Here is a 22111-nt window from a genome sequence, read left to right as displayed (position 1 = left end):
ATAGTTTGCTCAGTTTAAGGGTTAAAGGTCATTCTGGCTGGATTGAGTAATTTTCCAATGTCTTTACACCAGTATGACCCAGTAGACATTTTTCATGTAATGCACTGTGTTAGTGTGCCCTGACAGTTCATGGGCCAGCAGGATCTTGCCTAAGAGAGCATCCAGGTGTCCTGCTGAGAAAAGATCTTTTAATATATATACTATACTGTACACTCAAAACATGGCTTTTTAATAATCTTAATGTGTTGAATTTACCATGAAGAAAAATTCAGAGCTATTAATTTGTTATTTGCAGATAGAGACAGAGAAAAACTTGAAATTCAAGATGATGATGTTGACGATGAAGAAGGGGACTTGGTTATCAAAGAGGAGGAGGAGGACGACGAAAATGGTGAGGCAGACCATGACAAAGATGATAGCATTGAGAGTAGTGACGACAATACCCATGAAAATGAAGAGGATTCAAATGCAACAAGTTGGTCTAGTATTCATGTTGATTCTTATTGCATAGTTGTTCCTGTGGTTATTAGGTAGCTCAGAAAAGATACCTTATTGTTTTAATTTGAATTGTATATTCTTGGTTTCTGTGCAATATCGGGCAAACACCCTTTGTATTGGCTTGAAGCTTACAGTACTTAAAGATGATAGTATAGTGTACCTTCGTTTAAGAATTTAATCCGTTCCCAGAGGTGGTTCATAAACCAAATCGAATTTTCCCATAAGAATTGATGTAAGTTGAATTAATCTGTTCCTCACTCCCAAAAATATTAACTTCATAATACATTTTATATATAATACTACAGTTCTGGTAGTGGTACATATTTGCTACCTGAACTCGGCTTATGAATGCCCTTATTTACTAATTTTTCGGGTTACAAGCTTGCTTTCTTCGTAAAATTTGATTCAGTTTATGAGCTCTGCCTTGAAAATTGAGTTTGTTGATACACGTATGGGTCGACTGAGTGCATGGTTCCTGATGAAACGGGCGATCGCACCTCAGTTTAACAGTGCCTCCCGCGTGGTAACATTCGCACTTGAATTCTTTGTAAAGAATTTAATTTTTTTCAGCTCTTTTGGTTTCTAAACATAAAAGTAATTATTATATATCATGCCATGGGTCCCAAGAAAGTCAGTGGTAAAATTCAACCTAAAAAAATAGTTGTGAGTACAGGCAGTAGAGGATGTCCTTTCCTCATTAAGAAAATGTGTGAAGTATTGGAAGAACTGCAAAAGTTTTGCTGAAAAGACTCGCCCAGATAAAACTGTTGCAGGCCATTGCATTAACCTTTTTAATGACAATGTGATGTCTAACTACAGACAAAGTTAAGACAGGGAAAACAAGTCTCTGTGGAAAAGTTCTTAGTAAGAAGGACGAGCAGTGAGCTACAACCAGGTCCTAGCGGTATGCAGGCAAAACGTAGGAGAGAGAGTAGCCCCAGAGAAGTCATCACTGCCTGATGTTATAATGGAAGGGGACTCCCCATTCCAAACACTTAACACCTCTCCTCCTCCTCCCCCCCTCCTCACCGTCTTTCAGCAAGTCATCAATAAAGGTAAGCTATGACTTTTACATACTGTACTATAGTACAAAATATTTGTGTTTATTATGTATGAAATGTATTTTGAAGTTAATATTTTTGGGAGTGTGGAATGGATTAATGAAATTTACATTATTTCTTATGGGGAAAATTTGTTTTGGGTTAGGAATTTTCAGGTTACGAGCCATCTCTGGGAATGGATTAAATTCGTAAACGAAGGTACACTGTACTCATATTTTGTACTACAATACAGTACCTGTATATCTTATCTTTATTGAGGACTCTTGTTGGCGTATGGAAGACAGTGAAGGGGGAGGGGGGGGAGAGGTGTTAGTATTTGGAAGGGGAGTCCCTTTCCATCAGGCAGTGATGCCATTTCTGGGGTACACTCTCTCCTATGTTTTGCAGACAAATCACTAAGATCTGGTTGTGGCTCACTGCTTGTTTGTCTTACTATCTGTCTATAGACATTTGTTTTTCCCCATGCCTCACAACACTATTAATACCAATTCTTTTTCTAAATTTCTCAAACCATCTCCTGCTTGCCTTAAATGCTTTCATATCTGCATCACTCATTCCAGGCATTTTCTTTAAAAGATCTCTATGCAATAGCCTTGCTTTTTCACAAATGATGGCCGCTGAAATGCTTTCGGAGACCATGGTGTGATATATAATAATTACTTTTATGTACAAAAACCAGAAAAGCAGAAAAACAATTAAGTTCCTTACAAAAAATTAAAGCACAATTGTCACTAGATGGGCGGCACTGGTAAACTGAAGCGTGCCTCGCCTGTGCCACCAGGAACCACACACTCGATTGACCCATACGTGTATTAACAAACTCGTTGCTAAGCGAGGTAATGAAGTCCCAAGGTCATCATTCGAGTCAAATTTTACGAAGAAATTGAGATCGTAACCTGAAAAATTTGTAAAGAGGGACGGTCATCAACCGAGGTTCTACTGTATAAGGAAGCTTCGTTTTGTTACTGATCCATGTAGCCATATGTTGGCAGATTTTTTATTACTTTTAAGATGTAAGATTTGAGTGAAAACTTTTAAGTGCAACTGTACCAAAATATCATCATTGATGTTCTGACACCAGAATATTTCCCCTGTAGTCTTAATTGTGTGACGGTAAACGTTGGTGGTCATGCAGTCTGTAATGCCAGTCACAAAATATTAAAAAAAAAAAAAAAAAAAAAAGTTAAACTGCAAAAGGTATCTTCACAGTGAGGCAAACTGTAGGATAAAGCAGAGGGAAAAAAACATTTAAAAATACTTTACTTTAAAACAAAAACTGAAGTTAAACAAATTACAAAACATATAATAATATCCAGGCTTGGCTTTCATACAAATTGTGCAAAACAAACAAGATGAACAATCAAATTTACGTTACGTTAAGGTGCAAAATAAGATATGGTGCGGAATACCGTGAGTCAAACTGAATAGCTCTTGTTACCACACCGGGGTATGTCAACAGGTCTGCTCAGCAAGAGCACTCAGGAGTAATCTGAATCTTGGAGAGCTTGGTAGCCCTATTTATACAGAATATCGGCCGGCCAGAGGGCGCTGATGTCTTCTTTAACTATGAACCGGCTCACTTGAACTACTTGTTTGGGAGAGCGTGGCCTCCCAGCGACCCAGGTGTGAGGTGGGGTGACGGGCCGTGAAGGGAGGAGACTGGTAGTACTGTCTAGACATCTGGAAGTAGTTGTAGTTGTTGTTCTTGGCTGCAGTTCTTGATTACATAGATGTGAATGAGTAGAATAGGCGATAATGGAGTAGGCTGTATCTCTTCCTAGAGATTTTACCGTGTCAATTGCATTTGCAATAGTAATTTTGTTCAAAATAAATACAGTGGATGACATGTTATTCCTGGGCCTTTGGGGCAAGCCAAAATTAATTGGTGAATTTTGTGGAAACCTGCATTTCTGGGAGGGCTTCACTCTGTATCTCTCCAAGCTACCCTCCTGGAGTCCTTCAATCCCAGTCACCACACCAGTCTCTATCAAATGATTAGCATCAAACAGAGGCCAGGATCAAAATCTGGTCTCCCTCAGTAGAGGCATAAGGGAGTAGGGATACTAGATCAGTCACATTACTGAAGGAAAAAACACCAAAAAAGTAGAACGCACAAAAACAAGCAACGGCATGGACAACAATTGCAACCTTGCAATAACAAAAAATATGAAGATGGTAAATTTATTTAAAATGTAACTTAAAATGTTGGCTAAGAGCTAAGCTTTCGATAAAAAAAAGAGCAAAATTAAGCACAATTATAATTATAAATTTTTTAAAGGTGAGACCCCTGCATATAAAGGACTCCATTTATTCCATAACTAATACTGTACAATGTTTTTGTGTTGGTTATTTTGCTATCACTGTACAGTACAGTATTTATGTTACCAAAGTGACATAATTTTCAGCAGATGGCAATGGAGACTCCAACACTCAGAGAGGTATTTATTGTGTGAGTCAAGAAAAGTTATCAGAAGTATGCACAGATACGCAATGTGAAAATGATAAGGATTTGGATGAAGACCCTCAATCCCCACCACAGAAGCCAAAGAAGCAAATTCCACCTTTAATTAAGATTAGCTCAAGACCACCAGGTTAGTAGCAAAATTTTACTTACATTTTCTTGGGGTTAAATTATATTTTGATAGACATTGGTGCATAGTTTTCAAAAAATATAATATAATTGCACCAGTATATTTTATATAATAGAGCTTTGTATCTGCATTTATCCAGTTTGCTTCACACCAATTAATGTACAAGTACTGTACAGTAGATTCCCTCTGTACAGTGCTAAAGGGCTGGAGGGAAAACCTCCAGAAAGGAGATCCCAGAAAAAAAGACTCAATGGGACTACTGCTGTAGTACACTAGACATTCACCCTTGCTCTCCATCTCCTTCCTGCATTGAAAGCGAGAACTGGCTCCAGTCTTAGTTACAATGTCTGCAAGCCAGGAAAATATGGAAACTATAATGCAACCACAAAGCTGAAGCCAACCCGAACCCAAAAGAGGACGGGCACAAACTACAGCAAAGGCCAGGAACCACAGGAGGAGCTGCAAACCCGACCTAGCCAAATGGACGGAGGGAAGCAGGAACTACTGGGTACACTGAATGGGACCCAGGAGCAGACCCATGGAAGAGCATCCGAGGAACCCCACTCAAAAAGGAGGGAGAAAAAAGAGAATTCACCCCCAGGGTGGAATGAAATCCTCCACAGAGGAAAGTAGAGTCCAAGAAGGCCGAAGGGCACCAAATAACCACCTCAGGTTTCCCCTTGCCCTGGATGCCCACCATGAAATCCCTAGGGCCAAGCTTCACACCAGACATCAAGAACAAGGGAAATGTTCCACAATTAAATAAAGTTATCCAAGCCAGATGGCCAAGTAAAAGGGAAATGTGCCACCACCAACTAAAGAGATCCAAATATAAAATTCCTCACAAAACCGTATGCTGTGGAAACCCGGTGAGAAGCAATGGCTTAGCTGCCTCCAATGTCAAACTGAAAGGAGTGCTCTCAGAGAAGGGCAAGCCCATTCTCTGGGGGCACTTCTGCCATTTTTCTCATGGGAAAAGCAGCACAAGCTCCAAAACCCAGAAACATCACTTTAGCCTTGAACGAGCAGGGAAGGGGGGGGGTAGCAAAAAAGACAACAGGTCCAGCAAATATAAGAGACAGAAGGAAAAAGGAGCTGGGAAATTAATATTTACCTCTTTAAGACCACTTGGGCTGGACGGTAGAGCAACGGTCTCGCTTCATGCAGGTCGGCGTTCAATCCCCGACCATCCTAGTAGTTGGGCACCATTCCTTCCCCTCCCTCCCCCTGTCCCATCCCAAATCCTTATCCTGACCCCTTCCAAGTGCTATACAGTCGTAATGACTTAGCGCATTTCCCTGATATTTCCCTCCCTCTAAGACCAGAACCTCAAAAACGAGGGACCAACTCTGTAGTAACCACTCAGATACCTAGCCACAAAACCAAATTAGCAAACAAACCTGATGCAACAGCATGTGCCTGTTGAGCCTCATCACTACAAAAATTAAAAACAGAAAGACAGAGGCTGAAGTTAAAACAAAAATATAGTGAGCCCAAATGTCACATGTCTCTGGTCAGAGGGCAACCCCCAAACAACAGGTGGCATTTAGGAGCAGAAAATTCTCAAGTTGAAAATTCCCTCAAACTCACAAGTACAGTAGTGAGTGAAGCTCAACAGGTCGATCTTTTATGAGCCACATTGCAGACCCACAGGGAAGTTACCAGGGCCTCAATACAACTAACCAAGCAGGACACCCAAGCACTAGGGACGCTTTCGAGAAGAATTGACACCGAATGCAACCTAAAGTATAAACATCGATGCAAAGGACATCGGCAGAGTACTGTATAGACAAGCACACATCCCCGATTGCACCCCACATAAAAGAAACAGGATGTCTCAACTGAAAAGTTGGAAGTCATGACTCATACAGTTCCGAGGGTGAGGTTCTCGACCCCTGGCGGCATGGCCTGTTGTGGGCGAACTCTCAAACACACTTAAAATAACTCCTTGCAGGGGGAATTTTAAACGACCATTTAGGGAAGGTTTGCCCTAAACTCATGTAGCATAGAATAAACTTATGTTCACAAACTATGAGCAAAAACAAAGTTAGGAACGATACTCCAACAACTGGTCCTCGCACGACAATGTCCAAAGGATGGCTGTCATTCGTCTTCAAAAAGAAGTGGGATGTGTTAAGAAGAATGGCCATGGCCACATCAGCATCAGAACTGAATCAGCTTGCCAGGACGCCACTAGCTGGCAGCTCTGTGTATGTACCCTAGGAGAGTGGTTCATACCCAGGTTCGAGTGAACAACTTCGTTTTGAACAATTCTCATGCTGTGTCTGTTGACTGTTTTGGTGACTCATTTTTATGAACCATGCAGTTTTCTGTTTTGATTCATCTGCTTTCTGGTTGCTTTTATAGTGAGGGTGATCATAACCATCCCCTGCTCTCTCTCCCTCTATGGGGAAGGCCAGGTTCTAGCTCTAGGTACAGTACTCAGTAAATCAACAAAACTCATAAGACTGATATGACTGTGTATGGGAAGCTATCTCAGAGTTAGCTTCAGGGAGCCACCAAACAGGGCTCCCCCAGTAAAGCCTCATTTTGGCATTCAAGAAATGAGTGGTCTCATCCAACTGGTTTTCTTTAAAAAGCTAAAAAAAAAGTTTAGATATTTTGCTATATGTTTTTTTTTTCTACAACTATAGTATGCTTAAATATGTTAAATTACTGTATTTCCAATAGTAAATCTGTTAATCTAACTTTGAATGGCAAGTAAACAAAGAAAAGTAGACAGTTTTTGTTTTATATACCAGTAATAATGTTTCTTTTTTCGAGGGATTGAGTCAAAATATACATAAATACGAGCTTAATCATTTGCTCAAATCAAAACAATAATTGTGGGCTGAAAAACAATAATCTGAGACAGGCTGTCCGTGACCAGTTGTTCCGTTCAAGCAGAAATTCAGTAAAGTACTGTATGGTTGTTCTAGATGTTTTTGAAGTCATATAGGAGAGAAGTATAAAATGGTTTTACTGTTGAAAGTCTTTTTAAAGACTGCATTGTTAAGTGGTGTGTGTGTGTGTGAATGCAATTATCAGCACATACGTGTGTTTATATAAAAGTGTGCTATTGTGCACAAGGTATTGTAGTCTATACCTGTACCTGTCGATGATTCTGAGGATCAATGTCCCTGTGGCCCGGTCTCTGACCAGGCCTCCAGGTTGGTGGTCTGATTAACCAGGCTGTTCAGTTCAGCTGCTCGCAGCTTGACATATGAGCCTGGTTGATTAGGTATCCTTTGAAGGTATTTGTCAAGTTCTCTTCTGAAAACAGCAAGAGGTTGGCCAGTTATGTCCCATATGAGTAGAGGATGAGTATTGAAAAGTCATCGGCCTTTGATGTTCTTCGAGCTCGCTCTCGGCTTGCCTATTGTGCCTTTGCTTTTCTGTGGGACTATTTTGCACATCCTGCCATGCCTCCTGGTCTCATAGGTTTTTTCTGTGTGCAGAATTGAAACCAGTTCTAGTCTAAGTGTAAATTATTGTGTATCTCTCCTGCCTGCACTCTAGGGAATACAGATTTAAAAATGTTAAGCAGTCCCAATAATTTAGATGTTTTATTGAGTGGATTCTAACCATAAAAAAATCTTTGCATGCACTTCTGGTCAGCAATTTTCCAGCTTTGAATGGGGCTCTTTAGTGTGCAACAATATTCTACCCTAGAGAGCATTAGTGTCTTGAAAAGCACCATCATTCATATGACATCTCTTATTTGAAAGAGTCTTGTTATCCAACCTGTCATTTTTCTTGCAGTTGTGACAGCTACTTTGTTGCATTCTTTAGTGCATACAAAGAGTAACATACAAATTTTTATATTACAAGACTGTTATATCATTGGCAGAAAATTATAGGTCTAAGTAGTATTGCAGAAAAGCAGGCCAGTAGTAAGAAATCAATGCCATAAGCCAGTATGGATGTTGAGGTTTGTTGCAAACAGAAAGACACACCTTGTATACTGTACATAAGGAGTTACTAGCCTCTCTTGAAAACAGTTGCAAGGGAAAAGTGATGCATAATGAAAGTTGGAATGCTAAGATTATGTAGGCACACAGAAGAGTTAAGTTGGAAAACAAGATAAAAGTTAATATTTTAAGTGTAGTTAATGGGAGTCTGTGTATAAAGGGATTGGTAACCCTTTATAAAGGTGGGAATGTGAGATAGAAGTATTATGAGGAACTGTTTAAATCTGGGTGCATGCACGACATATTATACAGACTGTACATATATGTAATTATTGTTTTTTTTCTGGAAAGTTTGTCTTGACTGTGTTAATATTTTTCAGCTATCAAAACTCCTCTGAAGTGTCCTGAATGCCCCATGCAGTTCTGCACTGTACGGTCACTGCTATGGCATTTTGGTACCCACGGAGCACGATCACGAGAAAACTGTTTGCCTCCCATTCTCCTGCAAGATTTAATTGTTCCATGGGATAAACCCACTGTATCATTATTTATATCACAGTCTCCAGATAATGATAAAAATTTAGAAAAAGGAGCAGGCTTTACAGAAACGATGTTTTCAACATCATTTTCAGATTCAACCGTCAAGATGGATTCACTGAGTAAACAGGATATGACAGTGACAGCACAGGTAATAAGAACAGAAGATTATATGGGTACTAATGGAGATGTTATCCTCAAAGTACCAATCCCAAGATTAAAGCCCAAGACTCCTCATCCTCCAACTTTTATTTTTAAGAAAGATAAATTTGTCAACATCTTGCCAAAAATCACAACTACTGATGGGCAAACTACAACCCATTCCACTCAAGTCAATTCACATCCTGTACGAAGACTTTCCAGTTCTCCTACACCACAGATAACTATACAACCACAGAACAGTAGATCTGTTGATGTGGTGTCAGTAAAACCACAACATCAGGTTCCAAAAATCACAATCAGAACTGATAGTTCTTCACAGCAAGTTCAGATTCATCCAGCAGTATCATCTCATTCCTCAGTTCAAATTCAGCCTTTAGTGTCATCATCACAGTCAACCCTTCAGATCCAGCCATTGGTATCATCCTCTCATTCAGCAGTCCATATTCAGCCACTAGTATCGTCATCACAATCAGCAGTCCAAATCCAGCCATTAGTTTCATCTGCAGCATCAGCAATCCAAGTTCGGCCAGTTGTCACAAGTACGAAAGCCTCTTGTTCTGCTCCTAGTCACATTGCTTTGATACCCATGGATAACATAACTGCAGTGGGACAAAACTTAAGCTCGAGAACATCCAAAATAAATTCTTCTTCAATAAGTTTGATGACTTCATCTCCGCTACCAGGAAAAACATCTACTCCAGTTGATAGTGTAATGGAGAAGGATGGTTTGGTGATGATAAATTCTAACCTAGCTTTACGCATTGTATCTTCATTGCCCAGCACTTTAGACACTGGCACTAGCACTACAAATACCACTACTATCCGGCCTATTGCTAGTCACTTGACAAATAATCTCACTATTCTACCACAGATGGATGGGAGCAATCTAATTAATTCAAAAAAGGAGGGTACAAAAAATCCTGATATTCTAACCATTGTACCTCAAGTTGATTTGAGTAAAAAGGTATCTTTGCTGAAGACAGCAGCACCAATTCCTAGTCCCCAGGTGGCAGGTGTGCCAAAACAGTCTGCTGCACCTTCTCAAGTTGTTAAATTATATCTTCTACAACCCAAAGATCCAAGAAGCAATGATAATACAGTGAAATTTAGCATAGCCGAACCCTCTAGCAGAGTTAATGGAATTGAAGTACCAATGCCATTTCTAAGCGAGAAGGACAGAACACAGTGTGAACATTTATTTTCAAAAACTCTTGTGGAATCTGATGATGAAGGAATGGTAATTGATGACGAGAAAGAAGGTGATGAAGATATGATGGACCCTCTTAGTTTGTGTGCTGTGACAATGGAAGATGAAAATTTGGATATTTCAAATAGTTCTAACCAAGCTGGTCAGTATATTTCCAATACAACTGTTGTTTCAGATGATAAAGTCACTATAAAAAAGGTACCTGTTAAATCAAAAGGAAAGAGCATCCAAGGAGTTGATATTGTCAAGTATGAAGCCAGAAGGTATGTGTGTTGCTATTGTAACAGAAGATTTGGTTGGTCAACTGATTTGAAACGACACGTAATTCTTCATACTGGTGAAAAGCCATTTCAGTGTAAGATATGTCCAACAGCATTCACAAGGAAATTTCTTTTACAAAACCATATGAAAAGAATGCACCCAGACAAATGTAAAATGTCAGACCTGTGGCCTTAGAAAATATTTGGCATTTATGGTCTTCTTTCATGTTTATCTTTTTTTAGCCAGTGTTTATTGGCATTAATTGTAAGTGTTACAGACTTAACATGCAAGAGTGATGATACTGATGCTTGACAGTGCTGCTCAAGGGCATTAAAACTCGCTATACCCATTAGTCAGAATATGATAAAAAAAACTGTACATGTTATTACTTAGATGCTAGTCAACATATCCTTTTGGAATTCAGCAAGAGTAATATCATGAATGCTTGGGAGAGTCTACATGATGCCAGCCCATCTGGGGATGCCTGCATGTGATCAACCCATCAGGAAAGGCCTTCATATAGCTACTCCATCAAGGAGTTCCTACATGTGGCTACCCCATCTGGGAGACCCTACATGGGGCTACCTAATCATGGGTATTTTATGTATGGCTTCCCCAGCAGGGTTATTCTATATGTGGCTACCCCATCAGGTGATGGGGTAGCTGTATATGTATATGGCTACCCCATTAGTGGTATCCTATATATGGCTACCCCTTCAGTAACACTGTGTGTCCAGATCATCTGGAAAGGAAGTTCCCAGAGGGAGTGGAAGAAAAAATAAATTAGGAAATTTTCACAAATGTAATTTGCCTGAATTTGTATCATGAATCAAACCATTTTTTTATTCCTCTAGGTAAATCACAGTTTGGCAAAAAGTTTATTCTGTTTTGAATAAAGTTGACAATTGTGACGTAATTATCTCAAGCATAGTTTATTCTAGTCTTATAGAGTTCATTGATTATATATACTGTATACAGTATATGCACGTGTGTGCACGTGCATCCATATGTAAACACACATACATATACACACTGAAATTGCATATACGCATACAGTACAGGTATGCATACACATATACATTTGTACAGTATATATACATAATGTGAGCCTAAGCAGTTTTGTTTCATCACATTAAATTTTTCATAAATGTAATAAATTTGAATAGAAGTGATGAATGATCGACACTTTGCTGACCACATTGAGAAGACTATATTTTTTCACCTGCACGTTTAACCTGAGGCTCTGCTTAAGAACATTAATGCTGAATGAAGAGGACTTTCCATTATTTGTGTGACTAGGGGCTTAATTGTAAGAATTGCAATATATTTAGAAGCAAATTCATGAATTAGCTTCAACTTTCTGGTGCTCTTTATTGGAAATAGCCATTTGCATATTACCAAAGATTCTTAATCCAAAATATTTTTTTTTCTTCTTTTTATCTTCATACTATAAACTTAGGGTGGATGCCACCTATGGTTAAATGTACTTGTGTGTAGCATATGTTTGTTTTATGCAAATCAGCACATACCTCTGTAATTGTATTTGCTTATAATGTATAATACGTTTATGTATTTGTTGAGCATGTGCTTTCATATTTATGCATTTGAATGTATGTTCACTTTTCTTTAGACTGACACATTTAACTTTTAAGTGGAGATATTACACATTATTTATCATCAGTCAAGATGAAATTTATTTTTAGTTAAAATATATTTGATGACTGCCACCCATGTTGCTTTAGAAATAATATATACAGTCTGGTATGGATGGTTGGATTATACCAGCAAATGAAAGTTGATTGCTCTTGCTTTTGAATTATGAAGATTATCTTGACTGTACTGTCTGTCTTTTTCACAACATACACAAACTTGAGTGTGTTCACACCTCAATCAACACAATTCGAGGACAAACTGAGGGTTCACTATTCAATCACACAAATAATTAAGAGTGAACATCGAGGGCGCACTGCTCAACCACAAAAATTTGGAGCAAGTGTTCAGAGTTCGCTCATAGTACATTTGCAATTTTGTTTTCAGTTTTATATTAATTTTAATCAAGATTTGTTGCATTTAAAACTGGGTTTATGATAGGTACAAAACCAGGTGCCTATAAGTGATTATCTTCACCATTAAATATCATTATACCTTTCGTAATTTTAATATTTATTGTACTTGAATCTTTAAAATATTTATAATTTTTGTTATGGTTGAAGTTGATTCTTACAGACCTTGAATAGCTCTTGCTTCAAAATTCCAAATTATTCATCAACTGGTTTTAACCTGTCCTAGCAATGTTTTATATATTTGCATGTTAAATTTTTACCTGTTATCTGTTATTTTTGTTTTCATGCACAAGAAAACACCGTTCCTTACAAGAGTGCCACTTCTACAAGTTCACAGTGCATGACTTGGAATTCTGATTACACTGTTCCAAAGAACCATTGAAAAATTTAATTTTTTAAAACATGTTTGTCATATACCCGATTTTGTGTTGCTACCTCAGTGTTGGTAAATAACATGAAATGATTACACTGATTGAAATAACCCACTGATTACAAAAGCATGATCAGGATGATATTTCAGGTATTCCAGACTCAAGTGTGAAGATTGGGAATATTGTGGACCATTCAATAATTTAAAATTATGAAGTAATGCACTTGATTATGTTCTGTTTCTTTAGTACTGTAGTAGACTATATCATGAAGTCAGGAAGAATGTTTGAAAGGAATCTCGGTACAATATTGAATATTTTTGTTAAGCAGGATTCATGAAATGCAATTAAGACCCTGTTTAACTCTTAACCATTAGGAATTCTTTAAGAATAATAATGAATAGTATTTTTTTATGTTTTCAGAAGAATGGGGTTTGAATTCATGCTACCAAGTTAATTATGGCCCTTTTCCTTGTTCAGTCATGTTGACGTTCTCGATTAAAGAAGTTTATAAGTTGTCAATTTTGTGTATTTTATGTTCAAATGTTTGAAGATCTTTGAGACTTGCTATTAAACTCTGGGTATGTTTGTGTTGCTTTTAACAAGTGGAGGTCATTACATGCACCTTGTTCATCGAGCTTTTATCAAGTGAAGGTCATTGCTTTTATCACGGTCATCGTGCATACAGTTGTTAAATGTTATTTGGCGATGGATGGCTAGAAAATTGTTGGCCCGTAAAAAATTAAATTTAAGTTGATGCAATATTGTCATACAATGCAAACTCTATGCTGTGTATGTTATAGTATCATTAACCAATTTATGTTGAGAGATTTACTGTACGTACTTTATTATGCTTTATAATTTTATACTAATACGGTAGATATACAATAATAACTTTTAAAGTAAAGGCACATTTTTCTTAGTTTATTTTTAAAATAAAGTACGACAATGAAACTTGGCAATTTAAAATGTTTATTTTATTTTTAATCAAATTAAAATTACTACTTAATAAAATTAAAAATTGCTATTTTTAATTATAGTAATTTTAGGTTTGCTAATGCAATAGACACCACATTCACAGGGTTAACTCCTTGGGGTCAACTGTGATTTTCCTAACTTAAAACTGCATTTGTTTCTAGGAATTTATTGAGAAAAGCAAAATTTATAAGTTGAATTTTTTACCTGACCTTCCCGTAAAAACAAAAGCACTGACTACAAAACTTAGGATAGCTGACTGCATAATTTTTTAGATTGTGCAGGTTCTCGGTAGTTTTAAATTGACTTCTTCAGTCTTCGGCAGACTTCCCTGAGAGGGGAACTTGGTTTGTTTGATATTTTATCCAGACTTGATCTGCTCTTCATGTTTGGGATTCCTCACTGTCCTGAAGTCAGAGCTTTAGCATAGCTTCCTACATTTTGTATGGTCTCCTTGTTCTTTCAGTATAACCCATCTAGTACGACTACTTTAGCAAAGTTTAGCTGGTCAATTTTTCTTTTTTTCCTCTTCCTCATCTAGTGACAGTAGTGATTCATAATCATCTGTGTGAAAGTATAGATATTTGGATAGGCCTCCAAATTGCAGGGATGTATGCAACATGCATGCAAATGGTGAAGTATTATACTGAGTGGTGAGCAAGACAGCTACATGCACCGAGAGCTCTTAACTGACTGGCCATACATCAACAGGCCACCCACCTACTTGAACAAACCCTACATTTCAAGGTGAGATGAATGAATTAGAATACTGTATTAAGATAGAAATTGTTTAACTATAAAGGTGGTGGTTCATGAATTGTGGATATAGTGAATTACCTGGTGCCTACTATATTGTACATTTTTGTAGGCCTTACTTTAGCAAATTGAATTTATTTTTCTGATCATTATAAATTGCAATATGTAATATGTATTTTAACAAAATAGATGAGTATTCTCTATATTTATTATTTTTACTCGAATATTAATTGAAATACAGGTATTTGTAAAGCAAATGTTGTTGTGAGGTTTAATATGAATCCTCTTCACAAGGTACCAGAACTTAGTGTCTTAGTCCACTGGACCATCCCAATATGTAATTTTGTACACATTAGGAAACTGCAAGGTGGCTCGTAAGTGAAGTTTATATACAAGTTTCCATTTAATGTATGTTTTAGTACTATTCCTAAGTATAATGTAATATTGTGTGCCAAAATTATCAATATTATAATACCAATGTTTAAGGTTATGTGGTATACAAAAAGAATGCCAGTTGGGTAACTAGTCTCAAAATGTATAGGTGAAAACATTAAAGAAAATTCAATAAAGTAAGTTAAGTAATAAAACACAAAATGCATGATTGATAGTAACACAAGTTAGAGATTTTTTATTATAATTTGTTTTTTAAATTTGGTTATTTTCACTGTACACTATATGTACTGTACTGTAGTAATGAAACAAATATAGGCAATTTTAGTATTGAATTGTCAACAATTATGAGGGATGCTCTACTTGGATGACTGCATGCTAAAAACTGTAGACATACACATGCATACACAAGTATGTTCACTTAATATTCATGTCAATTTGATAGACATGAGTTAGGGGGAAGGACACAGTATCTAGTTCCTGCTGAAGTACAGAGGTTGAAATGTGAATTGGGGTTATAATGATCTTCCATAACCTATTTGTTTTTCCAAATAGGTTATTTGCATGCATTTCCAATTCTGACTAAACAGATCAAACACCCTACACTCCCACCATAATGCCACATAAAAATTTAGCAATTTCTCACAATATCAATACCCCAGGCACACTATGTACAGTATATTACACACAGTAGGATGCAGATTCAAGCTATGGAAACAAAGGTGCTGAAAAATATTATGAAGTTTTCTTTTGCAAACAGAGTAGTAGACGTTTGGAAAGAGTTAAGTGAGAAGGTGGTGGAAGCCAAAGCCATTAGTAGTTTCAAAGCATTATATGATAAAGAGTACCGGGAGGACGGGACACCACGAGCGTAGCTCTCATCCTGTGACTACACCTAGGTAATTACACATTCACATTGATCTAGATAAAATAAATGCTTGGAGCACCATGTAGCAAATGGAATTAAATGTGAATAAGTGCCATGATATGGAATGTGGAATTTGAAAAAATGGACCACACACAACCTACAAATTATGTTGAAATGACTTGTATGATCAGCTTTTCCCTTGTTTTTTAAAGTCAGAAACACCACAAGTACCAATACCATATTTTGCTGCCAGCACCTTACCTCCCCAGTCATGATCATTTTTTAAATAACTCAACCTTATAGTAAGAAGGGTCCACTTATCCTTGTCTAATGTACTCGTACTACTCTGTAAATGATAAAATGTATTTGCAAATGATAATATATATCAGAGGAAGTGGCAGGGAAAATACTTGAGTAACGAGAGTTTACACCATACTTACAAGGAAAACTCAACGTCTGCATGTGTGCCCTCACAGTAGGTTTGGATGCTTCGGAAAACTATGTCACAGACACTGTACAATTTATATTAGGGTATAAGATCAATAAAACATTTTTTTAAAACATATATGCATTATTATGAACAAATTTTTACAAATATGAAAGCAAGATTAGCAAAAATATGAAAAATAATATGATTACTTGGTGATTAACCAATGATCTGAATTTCACTCTGTCCCATGACAGGATCCAGATTTTTTATTTTTATTATTAGAAATCTGAATTCTATAATGAATAATCCTGTGGGTGGATTTGCTTCATTATTTAGAGAGAATCCATTATGTGGTGGTTCAGATTTGGGAGGGTTAGCTAACACTAGCTAACATAGTTTCAATCTACAAAAGGGGCAGCAAGGAAGACCCCCTCAATTATAGACCTGTATCATTGACATGTGTAATAGTCAAAATATTGGAAAAATAATTAAAAATAAATGAGTAGAACACCTGGAGAAAAACTATATAATAACAGACAGTATGGTTTTTGATCTGGAAGATCCTGTATAACGAACTGATTCAGTTTGTGACCGAGCCACAGAGATTTACAGGAAAATGGTTGGGTTGATTTCATCTATCTGGACCTAAATAAGGCTTTTGACAGAGTTACATATAAGAGGTCATTCTGGGAATTGGAGCATATTGGAGTGACAGGTAGGCTTCTAACATGGATAAAAAAAATTCTAACTGACAGAAAAATGAGGGCTGTAATCAGAGGCAATGAATCGAACTGGAGAAATGTCTATGAGGAGAGGTTAGAGGCATTAAATATGCCAAAACTAGAAGATAGAAGAAAAAGAGGCGATCTGATCACTAAGTACAAAATAGTAACGGGAATCTATAAAATTGATAGGGAAGAAGTCCTGAGACCTGGAACTTCCAAGAACAAGAGGTCATGGATTTAAACTAACTAAACAATGCTGCCGAAGGAATATAAGAAAATTCACTTTAGCAAACAGAGTAGTAGATGGTTGTGGCCAAAACCGTCAGTAATTTCAAAGCATTATATGACAGTGTGTTGGAAAGAAGGGACACCACTAACGTAGCTCTTATCCTGTAACTACATTTAGGCAATTACCACTATTCGTGTGTTTGAAATATGCTGACCTTGGAATAATTCTTGGTGGGCTTCGATCAAAACATCTCATTGTGGATTCTTTTACATGGTCTCCCTAATTTTCTGTATCGGCAGTAAAGTAAAAGGCACGTCGGGCCTGCCCCAGGCCGGGCTCGTGAAGTAGAAGAACTCTTGAAACTCTCTCCAGAAATTCACCTAGAGATAGAGAATATGAAGATTATAAATTACAAAGCACTTTTTGTATTTTTATTGGCTGGACTGTGAGTCTGAAATATATCACAGAAAATGGCCATGTAGTACTGTACTTATATACCAGAAATACTGATGGAGTGAGGGATAAACACCTTAAGGTCTTTAAGACTAGTCCCACAAATTAGAGTGAATAATGTTTACTTTTACATTCTGCTTTTGCAGAATTAAAAAAAATTATTTATTGATGTTTCTGCGATACTTGGAGAATATTTTTGCAAGAATGGTTAAAGATATTTAATTCAAATTCTAAACTCACTCTCTGGACTATGCTGTATAGTTTGAAAACTGTCAAAATCCTAATACAGTGCAATGCAGTACTGTACTTTTAATATGTAATTTTCTTACCTGTAGAGTATTAAGAACTGGAGTGAGCTCAATTATTCTAACATTTGATATCACTCAGAATCCTAATTACAGAATGGTTTTAAACCAATACATAGGTTTTTCTTAATGTTATATAATAAGCAATACATCATATATTATCAGTCTTCTGGCCACATTGTGGACAGAATAAGAAAATATCTTTTTAGACAAGTGGTGAGACAGAGCAGTCCCATCTTTCTCTTCTACACTTCATCTACACTTTGCTCCCTTCTACTCCCCTTCACCGCTACCTTTACATATTTGCATAACCTTGACCTCCAACAACTCCTCTACTTCCTCAACCATCATCTTCATCACTTCCACCACCACCATTTTCATCACTTCCACCATCTTCTCCATTACCTCCACCATCATCTCCAGCTTCACCTCCATTACCACCACTGCTCCATGCTCAGTATACCAGTCCAGCCCGTTTTCCTAAGGTTTCCCAATGTCAAGAAAATGGTCAAATTAAAGTGTCCTTTCCTAATCAAAGGCCCCAAAACAGAAAATTGGACAGTACGTCACTTTCCTGAGCTGCTTCCTTTTCCCAGTACGACAATTTTTGTCTTTTATGTAATGCATACGTTCACGTTGACCAGCTTGTGTACATTAAACCAACCTGGATACATTACACCAATAGTTCATTGTATACTCTCATCATTGCATCTTCTGTACTCATCATATCACCCTCTTTGTATCCCAAGACATGTTGGCCTGGGAATACCTTTCTTAGTCGAGGTGTATCTCGTTAACTTCTTTTATTTTTTATTGTGATTTTTGTATATCTACTAAATCTATTATAAACTGGTAATTTAAATTAAATAAGAAATCCAATTGCTCAATGTGGATGTTATGAGTGCCCATTAACAATAAAACAATCCTTCATCCATTCCAACTCCTATTTTCTGAAAATATCAACTTATGCTTCTAACCCTTCCACTACCATCTTGAAGGAAATTGGAGGCAATAAGAGCTAATCTAATACATCAAGCAAGTACCCTGGATTTTTTTAATCCATTACACCAAACGGCTCAATATGGAGCAATTTGCTTGTTATTTGAGAGACCCTTCTAATGTCCATCATTTTTTCCCGTTGACCAGCCATATTCAGTGTGAAATTGTAAGTTTATATGCCAACATTTTTTGCTGAACTTGCTCTTGTAAAACATTTGTATGTACTGTACTACCATCCTATGCTTAATTGATATAGAGTATAGTAGTATATCTCATGAGTTCAGGTGTACAATTCACATGAGATAAAAAGCATCAATTAATAGACTATCCAACAGTAGTGTTAGCATAGTAGTACAGAAATGTCAAGACTTACTATTTCTGACTACATATATTAATCCATTGATTTTCCTGCATTGTGTGTAAAATTTTATAACAAGCAGATGCTGAAAAACAAATGGATGGAATGATTTATATTTTAAATCCTTTATTCCAGTTACAATCAAAGAAATCCTATTGTTCCTAATATACCAAATTGACTACAAAGCAACATGCTTAACATTGTCCTTCATCTTTATCGTGCTCCTGTGAAACTTAATTTAGGTTATGCTGTGTTGCTCTGGTCACCATACTGTGTTATATTTCATCCCCAGCATTATGGAGCTTCCCTACTGAGTGAGGAATGTTATGAGCAAACTGTACAAATGGGTTAAATAGGTAAATAATGGGAATTAAACAAATCAGTACAGAACATATGACATTGAATTTTATTCTGTATCTAGAAGGTATGGTTATGCACAGGTTTGGCAACAATTACAAATGAGTGGAACATTCTGCCAAGTAGTTTCATTGAAGTGAATATCTTACACATATTCAGAAACAGGTTCAACAGATCTCAAGTGAAAATAATTGGATGTATACAAGATCTGTATTGTATGGACCATTAGACCCACTGCAGTGTTCCTTTATTCTTTAGATGACACTAGAAGTGAAAATATGACATTCTTTAAAAATCATTGTATAATAATCTTAATCGTATGTCCCAGAAATCTTGAAATATTTTTTCACACTCCCAGGACCACTGCCTGGGTGTACTGTGACTTAATTTATATTTACATGCTTGGTACTCAGTAAACAAAAAGTAAACTTGAAAGATATAATAATTCGTATGGTTAATCATGATTATTATTAAATTTTACCTTTAATACAACTGGACACGGACATCTGTTGGTGGTAGTGTATTTTTTTTTTTTTTTTTTTTTTGTAACTGCTAAAATCATTTGATTTAATATATTTTTTGCATTAGAGCAGTGAATAGAAGATACAGTACTGTAGATATAAGTGAGAAATAGGAATAGTGTTCTGGACATGGTAGTGCAGTTCTAAAGAAAAAATATGTTCATATGTATCTGAACTGTCACTGTTTCTAAAGATGAGTATTACTAATTTTTCATTCATAAAAAAACATTATAACTATTACATTGTTCATTTTTTTAAATATTTATTATGTTCTATAATTTGAGTGACCTTCATTAATCTTTTCAACTAATGCTGATTCTTGCTTGTCTTTTTCTGTCTAAATTTGTTAACAATTGTAATGCAGCAGAGAGAGAGAGAATCCTTAGAGGAGCTCTCTGATCTACTGAAGGGTATGATAATCATAAGTTATGAATTGTAATTTTGTGAAGGAATATTATCTTCACATCAGAATACACATATGCTAATATATGATAATTAGTGCCATTGAGATGACTAGAGTCATTAATAAGAAGTTCCTGTATTTGAGGCTTTTACCGCCACTAAATCATGTGCTGGTTGCAGTATGCTAGTGGATATTTCTGAATTAGGAGTCTGGCAGTTTCATGTAAAAATAACAAAGGTACATTAGTTTTAATTCTGTTCAACCTGAGGTCCCGTGTTTTTGTATGGTGTTGCTGTGTCCATTACCATGCCAAGTGTGTGTGTGTGTGCGTGCGTGTGTGAGAGAGTATTGTGCATGAGGTGTTTGATACTAGAATACCATTGCAACAACACTTAATAATTACAGTCAATATATGTAACCCATAATTTTATCTTATCCCATTGTTTATTTGAAGATAGTATTTTTTATATTTTTTAATAGTACTTGTATGGTGGTGGTGCTCAATGTCTTACAATGTTAATGCACAGATTTTTAAGAAACTACCTTATAAATAAAAGGGGATTGTGTGCATTATCATGGTAAGACCAGAGCATCTTGTATTTATTTTTTAATACAATAAAATAATGCATACAAAATGAATATGAGTGGACAATATTGGCTGTATGTTGTGCATGTTCTAGTCTTCGTGTGTTACATTTCCTTGGAGAAGTTTCTCTTTAGAAGTACAAATAAAGAAAATGGACTAAACCACTTCTGTAAAGCCACAACTACGAAACCTTGATTGAGGTTTATTCTTATCCAAATTAAATGGATATATTTTTTGTTATGCTTCAAAATCTTCCTTTAGAAGATTTTCTGCGTATAGATGGGTTTTCTCTTTTTTTATAATTAAAAAGCTGCATAAACCTTACATTAGGAGTTGCATTATGAAGAAAGTCAGAGAGTTAACCAGAATAGTCTTTACCATAGTCAATTAAATTTTCTCCCATGTCTTAACTTTTTATGATGGCTTGTGTACAAGTGCAAATTTTTACTGAAGTACATTTTATTAGTGGTAATATATATAAGTGTAAAATAAATCATTGCTGTGTTAATGTTGATTATGATCTTATTCAAAAGAAATCCTGTGTAACTTGTAAATATTGTGAAGTGATGTGATGAGAGAGTAAGTCTTATCAAGTAATAAAAATTATTGTTAGTTTTGTTTCATTTGGTTATCCATGGTGATGAAATTCCTCACTGTTATGTGTCCTGCTTAATATAGTTATATTAAGTATTGAACAGTGTTACAGAAAAATGACGAACAGAACAGTAGCTATTCGGGCGGATGGAATGACAATAACTAACATAAAAAAGTAAAAAAAAAAATAAAACTGCTATGTGGATCTCTAAACGGTGTGGTAGCTGTAGGATAAAGTACAAAGAATAACAAAAAATTAAATACTTTACTATGACAACAAATTACTTTAACAATTTGCAGAAAATAAAAATAGTTTTTCTAAGACATGGCTGAATACAATGTGCAAAAATGAAAAGCAAACAAACAAGTTAATGTTAAAGATCAAAATAAATGGTGTTGGAATACTATGTACAAGACTGCATAAATCTACCACCACACAGGGTAGTGTGAGAGCAAATGCAGCAGGTATGAGCACTGAAGAGAATTCTGCTTGGTAGTGGCTG

The 22111-nt window shown here is 36.3% G+C and overlaps 1 protein-coding gene across 3 annotated transcripts in view; it reads left to right on the top strand.

Moving 5' to 3' along the window:
* The window catches only part of LOC123753975 (uncharacterized), a 37791-nt gene extending 16165 nt beyond the window's left edge, over positions 1-21626 (top strand). The window contains exons 4-6 of one of the 3 annotated variants that reach the window (XM_045736024.2): positions 296-475; positions 3968-4150; positions 8442-21626. In XM_045736024.2, coding sequence (XP_045591980.1) covers positions 296-475; positions 3968-4150; positions 8442-10423 — 2345 coding nt within the window. In that variant the 3' untranslated portion in view covers positions 10424-21626. Of the gene's footprint in view, positions 1-295; positions 476-3964; positions 4151-8441 lie in introns of all 3 variants that reach the window. The other 2 variants (XM_045736023.2, XM_045736025.2) reach the window with 2 other exon arrangements.
* The last annotated feature ends 485 nt before the right edge of the window (positions 21627-22111 follow it).

Source organism: Procambarus clarkii, chromosome 6 (genome assembly GCF_040958095.1).
Source record: "Procambarus clarkii isolate CNS0578487 chromosome 6, FALCON_Pclarkii_2.0, whole genome shotgun sequence".
Taxonomy (NCBI): Eukaryota; Metazoa; Arthropoda; class Malacostraca; order Decapoda; family Cambaridae; genus Procambarus; species Procambarus clarkii.
The sequence above is the reverse complement of the archived record's forward strand: the minus strand, read 5'-3'. Positions and strand labels throughout refer to the sequence as shown.